At 49.1% G+C, this 12,786-nt stretch overlaps 1 protein-coding gene across 1 annotated transcript; it reads right to left on the reverse strand.

The window, feature by feature from the left end:
- Positions 1-394: 394 nt before the first annotated feature.
- On the reverse strand, positions 395-3,349 carry CEBPA (CCAAT enhancer binding protein alpha). The gene has a single exon (XM_064671285.1). It carries the CDS (start codon positions 2,964-2,966, stop codon positions 1,989-1,991), a length of 978 nt encoding a protein of 325 aa, XP_064527355.1. The 5' UTR covers positions 2,967-3,349; the 3' UTR covers positions 395-1,988.
- Between the last annotated feature and the right edge of the window lie 9,437 nt (positions 3,350-12,786).

The following is a 12,786-nucleotide window of genomic DNA, read 5'->3' on the forward strand; positions in this document are numbered from 1 at the left end:
GGGGACCCTGCCCTGCCCTGCCCTGCCCGCCGCCTCCTCACTCGGCCGCGCCGTGCCTCGGCCTCGTCCCCCGCTGTCGCGTTGTCCCGGGCGGGCTCCGTGTCCTCGCCGCCCGGAGATCCCCTCGTCCCGCCCGGCCCCGCGTCCCCCCGCCCGCTCGCAGCCCCCGGCGCGGGTGAAGGGTGAAGCCAGGGGTGACTCACGGGCACACATCTGACACCGCAAGTGTTTAGGAAATTGCCGCTCTCTTTAGAGGCAACCGCGTATTTATTTCTCTGGGGCGAAAATCGGGGAGCTGCGCTCCACCAGCGGGATGCTGGTCTGGAGGAAGAGGGGAGCTTCTAGGTTTTCCTCCTACAGAAAAAGGGCTGGAAACACGCAGAGAGGCGGATGGTTATGGTAGAATATATGCTGTTTATTTATGAACGTAACCAGGACTTCTGACTTTATATGCGGTTCCCCCCCAAATTAAAAAAAACAAACACCAATGTGTGTGCATATACATAGACGTATACATACCATACACACACACACTGCACACACACACACACACCGCCAGCACTGTGCTCTGTCATGCTTTCAAACAGCTTCATCCACCTTATTCTCTCGTCATGACTTACTTCAGTTGGACAAATTGTTGTGCAGCTACAACACGAGGAAGAAACGCTCTGCATGGCTACCAGCACACCCTGGAAGGGAGCCTGTTTGTTTGTTTATTTTTCTCTCACCCTGGGAGAAGCTCCAGAGTCCAAAGGTGCTGCAGCACTAGGGACAAGCCTCCTTGCCCCGCCGCAGGCGCCCTGCAGCCCCACAGCCCGTGCCCCCTTCCAGGCACCTTTGCCTTGGGGTTAGGAAGCAGCAGCCAGTACAGGACAATGTGAAGAAGGCAACACACACTCACACTCACCCACCCACACAAATAATAAAATAACATTGCAGCACGAGGGCATAGTCTCTGTCACCAGATAAAGTTGTGTGATGGCAAAGATCCAAGTAATGCAATAAAAATAAAGTGTAGCTAGTATACACGGAAAGGCTTTCACATTACATGAGGCACAGCTTGGACGGACAGAGACTTGGACAGGAGCTAAATGTCCTGGAATAAAGCAAAATACACTGAAAGTTCATAGTAAATACCCGCATCGATAGGTATTTATTCATTTGTGCTTCGCCACGTCGTGACATACAGTACACTGCTGCTCTTTCGTTTGATGGAGGGAGCTCATCACACACGCGTGCAAGCTGCTGCTCCATCAGTCCCAGGCTGTCCATTGGCCCCGCAGCAGTGGTGGCCCCTTGCCCTTCTCCCAGCCAAGGCAGGGGACAGGGCTTGGCAGAGGCAGCCCAGCCAGGCTGGGACAGTCCTGGCAGCAGTCTAGCGGCTGCCCCACACCTCAGTGCTCCAAACGGGTGTCCAGTGCTGCATGTCTCTCAGCCTCGAGTCCTCTTGTCGCTGGCATCCCCACAGCTGCTCCTGCCTGCTGAACCGCAGGCCAGCTGGGAGGGCCTGGCAGGACACCCCAGACACCCCGACCCTCAAGCCTGCACGTCCCTCACCCTTTTTCCTCATGCCCTGCCAGGCTAGAGGGCACAGAAAGCCCCAGAGCTCCTGCAGCTAGCTTTTAAGGCACATCTGGGTTGCTATACGTGCTTTATTACTATTATTATTATTATTATTATTACTGTTATTTACCCTGTGTAGACACGTGGGTTTTTTAATTCTTCCTTCCCCTTGCTCTTCTCCTTAAAAACCCCACCATGTTTTCAGGTTACTCGTGTGTCATCCGTAAGGCACAAACCTTGTAATACTAGAGCTGCCTGGCTTCTTGTATAGGTCGTGAACTGATAAAAAAAAACCAAACAAACGAAACAAAACAAAAACAAAACAGCCCCCATCCCCCTTTCCCCCGGCACAGTGCGCTCGCCGCGCTCCGGTACGTAAAGTATCTGTGGGCGGGCAGGGCAGCCCGGCCGGTCCCGGCGCGGCCCTAAGCGCAGCTGCCCATGGCCTTCACCAGCGAGCTCTCGGGCAGCTGCCTGAAGATGCCCCGCAGAGTCTCCAGCTCGCGGGTGAGCTGCTCCACCCGCTTGCGCAGCCGCTCGTTGTCGGTGGTGAGCTCCAGCACCTTCTGCTGCGTCTCCACGTTGCGCTGCTTGGCCTTGTCCCGGCTCTTGCGCACCGCGATGTTGTTGCGCTCCCGGCGCACCCGGTACTCATTGCTGTTCTTGTCCACTGTCTTTTTCGATTTGCTCCGGTGGTCCGCGGGCATCATCTTGAGGGCGCCGGCGGCGGGCAGGCCGCCGGGGGGGTGCGGGTGGTGCGGGTGGTGCGGGCTGGGCACCGGCGTGGGGGGCGGCGTGGGGTGCCCGGGCTGGAGGTGCATGGTGGTCTGGGCGCAGTGGGCGATCTGGTACTGCAGGTGGGACGGGTGCTGCTGCGGGGCGTGATGGGGGTAGAGGGCCGACAGGGCCGCCGACTTCACCTCCTCCTCCTCTCGGGGCTCCTGCTTGATCACCAGCGGCCGCAAGCCGGGCGCGGCGATGCGCTCGTACAGGGGGTCGAGCTTGCCGTCCATGTAGCCGGCCACGCAGCCGAAGAGCGGCTGCTGGTGGTGCTGCTGCTGGTGCCCCGGCGCCGAGGCGGCGGCGCCGGCCCCATGCATGGTGTGGAAGTCGAAATCCCCGGCCAGGATGGCCTTGGCTTTCTCCTGCTGCTTGCTGTGCTGGAAGAGGTCGGCCAGGAACTCGTCGTTGAAGGCGGCGGGGTCGATGTAGGCGCTGATGTCGATGGAGTTCTCGTTCTCGCAGATGTCGCCGAGCTCCGCGCCGCCCGCAGCAGGTGCCGCCGCCGAGGGAGCCCCTCTGTAGCTGTAAGCGCTGCCGGGCAGGGGAGTCTGGAGCTGGTGGTGCTGACCGCTGCTCATCGGGGGCCGGGAATCGACCTCGTAGAAGTTGGCTTGCTCCATGAAGCACCTACAGTCTGCCGGGCATGGTGAAGGGCTGCTGCAATCCAGCTTTCGAACGGGACGACGGCGGCAGCGGCGGCGGCTCTAACAATCCTGCGGCACCCGGGCCCTGGGCGGCGAACGGCACCGCGGCTCGGCACGGCACGGCTCGGCACGGCTCGGCTCGGCTCGGCTCGGCTCGGCGCGCCCGGAGCCCGTCCCCGGCCCAGCCCCGCTCCGCTCGCTGCCTGCCTGCCCTGTTGCTAATGGGCTGCCGCGGTCCTGCGTGCCGTATATATACAGCCCGCAGCAGGGCCGGGGATCGCCCTCTAGTGTCCAACCTCCTGCTGGGAACCTTTGACCGCCGCGCAGCCGGGGCTCAGTGCCCCGGCCGGGCAGCGCCGCCCGCCCGCCCTCCCCCGGGAGCCGCCGAGCCGCGGGAGAGCGTCCCGCACACCCAGCCCCGCACACCCAGCCCCGCACACCCAGCCCCGTAACCCGCACACCCAGACCCGTAACCCGCACAGCCTGGTCCCGCACAGCCCGGCCCCGCACACCCGGCTCTGCGGGCTCGGAGCGCCCGCCGAGGAGGCTCCGCGCTGACAGGAGGCCCCGGGGAACGGCGCGGGGACTTTGCGCTGCCGGGGCCGCTCGGCGGGGCAGGAGCGGCCAAAGGCGGCCCCGGTACATTTCCACCGCCCGCTCCCGCCCCTGCGCCGAGAGCTCCGGCCCAGCGCTCCCCGGCCGCGCTTCGCAGGGAGTCTCAAAGTTCACCATCAGCCGCGCATACTTGCAAATATTTGGCCAGCAGTGAACATTCGCGCCGTCGGGATTGGGACGCGCCGCCTCACCGGCGGTGGTTCCCTGCCGGCAGCGCCCCGGGGCCGGCGGGCTCGGAGCATCCGCCGGCGGGACCCGCGGGGCTCCCCGGGCACAGCGGGACCGGCGCTAGGACCGTGCGGGGATGGCTCCCGGGGGCGGGGAGCGCGGTGGCCGCGGAGCCTCGGTGGCGATCGGCCGGGCAGCCCCGCCGGCTCCGGCCGTCACTGCCGGCCCCAGGCCCGGAGGAGCTGCCCCGCCTGCACGGGACAGCCGGAGCCGGGTCACCTGCGGGCCCCCTCACCCCCCGCACGAATCAAGCAGGTAAATTTCATGACGGATTTCTCCAAACGCACGCTCAGCAATCCCGAGCGGTGCCGGGCCGCCTCCTGGCCTTGACCCGAGATAACCGCGGGCGCAGCCGGGCCCGGTCCCCCCGGCCCGGTGCCCCGGGCGTTCCCTGTCTCCGTCTTCTGAGGGTTTCGAAGGCAATCGATGCTCCCGCAGCGCGGGACTGGAGAGGAGCAGCCCCTGTGGCTCCCCTGCGGGCTGTGCGCCCACAGCAGCTCCTGTGCACGGCCACAGCCTCCCCAGGAGCCTCCGTTTCAAGCTTCAGCTCGGGAGGGGTGAGCATGCACAAAATTCCTCCTGCTGCGATCCCTCCAGTGCGCAGAGCAGATGTCTCTGTCCCCCCTTGGATGTCTCTGTCCTCCCTGGTGCATCCAGGTGCACCGCAGGGAACCCCACGGGCATTTAGTTCTCCTGGTCCCGAAGGTCCCTTTGAAACTGGCATAGAGAAAGGACAAGCCAAGGCCACGGGAGCAGGTGGGGGTTAAAATTGCTACAGAAAGATCTGCAGGGAAAATGAATCAAACATAGCGATGGTTGGAGAAAAAAAAAAGCTGCAATTCTTAGTTCTGGGTTTTTTAGTAAAACAAACTTGTGACAGTAAATTCCTTGCTTAGAAAGGGTTTGACAGATTCCTTGCAGTTAAAAATAATTGACAAAGTATTCAACAGGCAACAAAACATGAGAGTGCACCGGGCCCCCGTGTTTTTGTTTCACACAATGCATGTGTGAACCTCTGTGTCATGAGCAAACACAAGGCCAGTGGAGTCAGTTGGCTTTTGCACTCCAGTGTCCTCTCAGGAGAACGGATTCTGTAATTGCAGGAGGGAAACATATTAATTTACAGACTACAGAATATACTTTTCACTATCAACAGAAAAAAAAATCAATCCTAAATTGTTTTTTATATACAGTCAGTATTTTCTAAAATTATATGTCTTGGCTTCAGCGCAGCAGCAGTGCCTCACAGGGGTGCTTCCACAGGGAGCTGTCTAAGAAACTCTAAGAAACCAGAACACTAGCAAGAACTCTGAAAAAAGTCATGATACAGAGGAAAATCCCCAAGTCTGTGATAGGAGTGAGTTTTGGGTGTTTTGGAGTGGAGAGTAAAATGCCCCTGACTGCACCCATCTTTCCAAATTCAGCTTGTTCTACTCAAGTGAACCCATTTCCAGAAAAGGGACAAACCCAGAGCTGGACTTGTTGCCTGGTGGGAGAAATATCATCTGGAATAGAAGCTAGTGAGAAGTTTATACTTGGAGCTTTTGAGAGGCCTTATCCCTCTCTGAAGTCAGCAGAAACAGGAATAGGCCATAGATATTTAAAATAAAAGTTCAGTGCTGCATGAAACAACAGAAGGATAACTAAGAAAATGTAAGCAGAAGCATATAACTAAGTTTGTCATTTAATAACAATACCTACGCCTATTTAGTCTTTAAAATGCTCTCCCATTTTATAATCATTCTGAAATTAAGGCCTAACCACATATTAAAAAAAATTCAAAGTAAATCAGAAAGTTTAGGATCAAATTCCATTCCTAATTACTGTAATTAACAAACAAGTCCCCACAATTTAAGGACTGGTTTGCTCAGTATTTTTTTTTTTTTTACATAGACCCCTTTTATCTAAGTTAAGAACTTTAAAATCATCTCTTTTTACATGAAAACAAAAACTCCTGTTCAAATTGTTTTAATATGGTATAAAATGAGGTTCCCAGACTTAACAAATAAGACTTTGTCTTTTTATTATCCCTACTTCTCTGAAGACAAATAAAATATTTAGAACAGGATCATCCCCAGACAAGCTCAAATGCTTATTTCCACATTCGTATCAACAGTGACTGATACCAAATATTTCAAATCATAAACAGAGAACTAGTTCTCGTTGCTTCAGTTACATGAGCCAGGGAGTTGATTTGATGAAGAGAGGAAGGATGTGTGTTGCATACTATGGCTTCCTGAAGCAGCACTGTCAACTCTTGAGGGTGCTATTCTTCCATCCCAAAGCAGACCTCACTGTCCAGAAGCTCGGGGAGGCCGAGAGAAGTGCTCCACAATTGGAAACAGCACCAAGAGTCATCTCTACAAAGTCAGCTGCACTGCTTTCTGCTGAGGGAAGGAAGCTGAATAGAAAACCACAGTTATGAAGGACTGTGAATATCTATCTACTTTATATAAGTGCATTTGTGACTAGTAAGCGTTTTTAATTGCACTTGAACACTGAAGTCTCTTCATTTTACCTGAACTCTGCTTCTGTGCTGTTCTCAGGCCTTTCACTCCCGTGGGCTACAACACAGGTTACCTGGCTACAGGACTTGGGCTTTGCAGGCTGTGTGGGCAGCACAGAGCTCTGCCTGCTGATCCAGCAGCCCAGCAGTTTGTGCACAGCATGGCATGTGGCAGCCCCGGCAAGAACCAGAGTGCTGCTACACATTTATTTTACTACCTTGTTAAACCAAACTATTTCAATGCTACTGACAAAGCTCCAGGCAGGAGTCTGCACACAAAACCTCTTGCGGTGAACGGCAGCAACGGCCTGGCCTCTCCTCTCTCCCACCTGCAGGAGGGGTGGGGGGAAAGGAGACCGATTTGGCTGGGGCAGAGATGGACACTGTGGAGCAGAAAGGACAGGACAGCTGCCCTAGGAGTGACAAAGGGACGTTATCCTCAACTGGGTGCAGTGCTGTGCCCTGAGTGCTCCAGGGAGCAGGCAGGGACCGAGCAGCAGTGGCTTCCTGCATGAATAAAGAGCTGGCAATCTACAGCCTTACTTGTGGTGTTACTGAAACACAAACATCTCCCCTCTCCTGTGTTTTCTGCCCCAGGGAGGGGAAACATGATACTGCACATAAAAGCTGCCACATATGACAATTTTCAAGGGAAAAGACTTTATATGCCAAAGCCTTGGAGGCCGGTAGATCGGTATGCAGCATTGTGTGATAAGTCAACCAGAACCTTCCATTCAGCTGGGAAAGGCAGTTGGGGACTGCTTATCATTTTTTTATGTGCATTTTGGTCCAACAACAGATGATTTAATGATTTATCATTACAGCTTTTCTCCTTTGGAGAAACACTGTTTACAACTCCAAATGAACCAACTCAGATCCGCGCTATGTTCTTCTTCCTTTTTTGTGCCATTCCCCTTGTCTATGACCACATCCTTATCTCTTGCTGTCCTTGTGCTCTACTAACTTCTGGCTCCTCTCCTGAGAGCTCAGTCCTTTGCAATTCCCAAGCTGGCTGACCAGGAGCATCTTTCCACTTCCATTTGCTCACCTCCATTCACATGGGCTCAGAGCCCCACCTCTTTCCAGCTTGTCACCTGTAATCTTGTACAATCAGTCTCTGAAGTTGTGTCTTACCCATTCACAATGTTTGCAGGGTTAATAAGCCATTGCATACACAGTCCCTTTCTTATAGTTAGGATCATATTTCACCGACCATATCCATGGTGCCCAAAATATTCCAAATGCTTTCCAGATACAGGATTAAGTCCTGTTCCAAAGAACATACAGCTGAAATACCACCACCACCACAAAAAAAAAAAAGAAAAAAATTAAAATGATAGTGCTGCTCCTCACCTCTCAGTGTACTGGTTTCTTCTGCAATATTAGGCCATCACCTTTGTGCCTCAAGACTTGCACAAATGTTTGCAGTTCCCCTGCTGGTATGCATCAGTTATCCCTTTGCCCAGTATTTGGCCTATCCACAAATCACCCATTCTCTCTCTCCAGTCTTTTACCTCTGACTAAATGATAAGACCTGAATTTACTTTCCAATCTGCTGTGTACCTTACAAACTTCAATGATTTCCCTCGTCATGAATGGCTCATTATCTTTAATTCATCCATGTTCCCCCTCCCTGGATGATGGAGCACTGTTATTTCTCTCTATTTCACAGCTCAAGAGCTGTGAGATGGGGTGACTTGCTGAGGCAATATAAGAAACATGTAGCAAAGCTGAGAATTTCATCTCTCCTATCTCCTGAGCTAATGTCACCACCAGTGTGCATGAGAAAGTTTGACTGCTGCTTTCCTACAAACGAAACCCTTTCATACAGTTCCTAGTTGTTTGTTGGGTTTTTCTTAATGGAAAAAGTTAAATCAGTTTTTTATCCAAAATAAATTTATTTCTGCCAAGAAAATGTAATTCTTTTTGATTTTTTTGCCATTGTATGCTTAGGGGTGCATATAGAAAATACAGCTTATTTTTTTCTAGACCCTGGCCCCAGCCTACTGAATTGAAGGCTCTCATTGATCTGAGTAGGAACTGGTGATCCCTTAGCTGGCATACAAATTATGCAGCAGAACAGTAATAGGGTAGTTATCATACCCCAAACTCAGGTCCCAACTCTGCTTTTAGGGAAGTGTTCTCAAAATATTCTCTGATGATTATAGCTCCTAGACTTTGGCTGGCTGCTTTTCATGGCATCGTACAAGAGGTAATCCAAAAAAGGGAGATTTAATGCCTGTGTGAACTGCAGGGTAACACTGAATAACAAAGAAGAAAATACCCTTGTTTGTCTCTTTATACATGTGTGTCTTTTATATATGACTGTGCATTAATCCTTTGAAAATATTCACATAGCCCTTCTGCAATATTATTCATACCCTTTTAATGTAAAAGGTAGTTTTTAAGCATGACTTTGGCAGTCTACAGTCAATCTGAAATCATCTGGTTTCCAGAAAGTGCATCTACAAAGCTGGGCTAATACATTTTGAGAAGGTTGCTTAAGTAATGAAGAATCCTGCCACTGACTTAGATGTTACATTTTGCTGACCTCAAAAGACTTTCAAAAAGAAGATGAGACAGCACAGCTCAGGCTTCTTCACTCTTCATAAGTAGTTTGCACTGTAGAGATTATTTTGTATCTGCAAAAATTGAGTATTTATATGACAGAAATACCAAAATATGTTAAGTATTTTCCAGAAGTACAGAAAGAGATGCTTTGCTACACAAAGAATGTACAATCAGAAGAACAAGATATGAGAAGTGAGAGCAATGGGACTTGAAAGGAAGAGGAAGACCAGCTTATAAAAATAGTCATGACATTTCTTAATTATGTATTTTAATACATGGCACATCCTGTCACAAAACTTAGTCCTTGACATGGACTAATTTCTATGTTCTCAGTCAACTTACTCCCCTTTAGGGGAGATTGTTACAAGGATCAAAATTAAAGAGTAAAAATGTGGTAAAAGGTTACATTCTGTAGCACAGAGTGGATCTGAGAGCATCATGCTGTCATTTCACAGGTGCTGGATCCATGGCAGACTTCAGCAGGAGACCTCTCAGAGAACTCAAGGATCTGGTGAGCTTTATCCACTTCTCTTACAGTGAAGCCATCGTGTGATTCACAAGCCAGATGCTGGGATAACCTCACCACACAGCAGCTCACAGTTTTTGATTGCCAACCTGCTCAAAGGATCTATGGAATTAAGGACTGAGACCTGGAAATACAAAGATAGTACACCTTTGGTGCAACCCTTCCTTTAAAAATGTCGTACGACATTTGATTTCAGTGGCAGAAAGTTTTGGGAACACACTCGACTCATATTTTAAGATGTTAGGTTTTATAAATGTTTATACTAAGAGAAAGCACTTTTACTGCTCAGTGTGGGGGCCGTCTTGTATCTGAAAATTTGACCTCCCTGTTGAACTAAACTCAGCTTTCTCTGATTATCCCACTGCCAGCCCAGGGATTACTGGCATGAGTAATCTAAGCAGGAGTTGGCCTGCTAAATGAAAAATGTCCATGGCAGCGAGAGGAAAGGGAGTCACAAGGAAGCTCTGCAAAGTTCTTGTAGTCACTCAGTGACACCACCAATGAATCCAAACCATGATCAAAGCAACCACCAGCACCAGGGAACAACAGGCACGTGGAGGAAGAAATCAAGTCAGAGGCACTGTCAGCTTGAAAAGAATGGCAGCTTTGTTATCAGTGTCAGGCTAATCACAGCGACACTTCTGGCAGCAGAATTTCCCTGTCTCTCCTAGGAATAACCACTGCACAGAGAGGAGGCAGCTTACACTTAGGAGCTGGCACAGAGGGCTGAAGTTCCCATCTGCATCCCACTGACCCTGCAGGGTGACTGACCCTGCACAAGGACTCACTGTGCAGCACCAGCTCTCCTGCAACCACTGGCAGGTGAGGTGAGATACGGCCCTTCATTTCCTGCCAGCGTTCCAAAGGTCACTTGAAAACATCCAGAGAAAGAACCTGCCACTTCTGCCTGCTGGGGAACACCTAGTCTGCCTTCTAAGCCTTCGTAGAAAGAGCAGTTGCACACAGTAACATTCAGTACCTCAGTCCTGTTCATAAAAATCAGATGTTACTCACCACTGCGTGAGTTCCCCAAGACCTTCACATTTACATTTTTTTGTTCAGTCTGGAGTCTCACACCTCAGATAAAACAAGTCTTAATCTTAAGTGAAATAAGAGTTAATCACAAAGCAGGTGAGTCTAACAATCAGTCGTTTTTTCCCGAAGGGATCCCAGACACATAAAAATCAAGAATCTAAAGTTGTGAGGTGACAAGGACATTTCAAAGTTTTAGAGGAAAACAGGACTGGCTACTTCAAGTGATGATGCTCGGAACAAACCATTCTTTCTGCTTAGTGTTTAAATGTGGCTGACAACTGATCTACAGAGTGCTCTAAAAAAATATTATCAGAATTCATATGAATAAAAGCAGAAGACTTCCTTTGATGGAAGCCAGTATCTCTTTTATTCATTTTATGGAAGTGTAGAAGTATGTTGTCTGCAATAGTATTTCAGAAAGTAAAAATCCAATGGCAGTGCTATGTTGTTTGCAAGGTATTTGGGTATCTAAATCCTCATAAACAATGCTGAAAAGGCACTGCCCTTCAGATAGGAGGGAGCAACAATGTCCTATGACTTACCTGGCTCTATAGTCAATAGTGGAGCTAAGTGTAATCAAGGCTGATCATTCAGCAAGAGCCCAGGGCTCAGAGATTTCTAATTCCAAAGAAAAACTCCTTGCAAACAACTTGTGTTTCTAAGTAAAAAATGAACCAACTATGAAATGGGCTCCCATGGTGCAAAAATGTCTATTTTTTTTTCCTTCTGCTGTAATTAAAGATAGGAAATGGGAATAAGCTTTTGGATTCTAAATTATTCACTTTGAATAATTCTATCAGGCCTAAACGATTAAACTAGATATTAATTTTAATCAAATTACATGTCATATATTAATATGAGCATAAATCCTACATTCCTTGACAAACACCAGCATTCTATCAATAGGGAATATGAGCAACACAAGCTGCTCACATTTAGGACATAAATGTGGTAAATATGAAGTGTAATTTAACTTGGCAAAGTAAAATTTAATTTTAGAAAAATAGCTCCTGTATTCTTTAAGGCAGGTAAAATTTCCAGATTTCTAATTACATGAGTTGTATGGTTCTAAAAAGAATTCATGGAACGTGTTTTAGTGCTGAATGCTACAATTCTTGACCTTATTTTACTAAAACACCTGATTTTAAAAGTAAGATGATGATTGAAAAACCTGCATGCCACAGAACCCGTAGCATGGGAAGGCTGAATGCATGCTGGTTATCTGCAATCTGACACTCAGCTGCCAAAAGAGGACAGGAAAGTGTAATTCAGCACAAAACCATTTTAAAAGGGACCATCCCACACCAGCATGAATCTTCTGGGACCTTTCAGAAAGGCTTAACAGATGGAAGTATTTATATAACTAAGTGCAGATCTTATGGATCACTGACATTTCACATTTACATCAAGTCATCAAGAGATCATTTGCATCTATAGTAGGGTCTAGACCACATGAGAATTACTTTCTCCTTAATTAATAAACTTACCCAGCCCAGGATGTCACTGATAAAAGTCTGAGGCTCCCATTTCCTTCTCTTTTATGGAAGTTCAAAACACTGTGGGTCTCCTAACTACAGTTGCCCCTTGTACAGAGCTATGCAAGCTCAGCTGCTGATTCCAATTGATATGCAAAAATTGGTGCCAGAGTTTTATGGAAGGCAATCAAACCCTAAATATATGTGTCCTTATTAAGAAGAAAGGCTAAATGTTCAAACTGTGGGAAACACTGCAGGTAGAGCTCAGATCTTCTGACACATCAACTGCAAACTCAGTCTTCAGGAAGCCAGACTTTGTCCCAGTGCCCCTTGCCTGTTTGTTTCAGTGGGCTAAAAACTCGGTCAAATCTCCCTTGTAGCACTGAAATACCCCCTAAGTCCTTGGATCTGCATATTTTGATCACAACCATCTGGTGGCAGAGTATCAGAATATGTGACGTATCAAATTTTAAGCCTACTGAAAATCTTTCCAGAAATCTATTAAAAAACATTCAGAAATTTAAAAGCATGCAGCTCTTCAGTTTCCCATAGCTCAGCTACCAGTGCTGCTGCAGCATGAGGTGTCTGAGAGCTGTCTGTGAACTACAGCCATGGGTACTGTGCCTTCATGTGAGGGAAGCCAAAGACACATGGGCTGTTCCAGCCTGTGCTGCAGTATTCCCCACTGATGCCATACACTGGTGTTGAATAAATGTCTCTGCATTAAGCCAGTGTTCACACAAACGAAATATTTTGTTGTAAACTGCTGGTACTTAAGGCATTGGTGTTTGTGCTCGAGGTTTTCCAGTTATTTATGGCACCAGCAAAGCACAACATCCC

The sequence above is a fragment of the Pseudopipra pipra genome, chromosome 14 (genome assembly GCF_036250125.1).
Source record: "Pseudopipra pipra isolate bDixPip1 chromosome 14, bDixPip1.hap1, whole genome shotgun sequence".
Taxonomy (NCBI): Eukaryota; Metazoa; Chordata; class Aves; order Passeriformes; family Pipridae; genus Pseudopipra; species Pseudopipra pipra.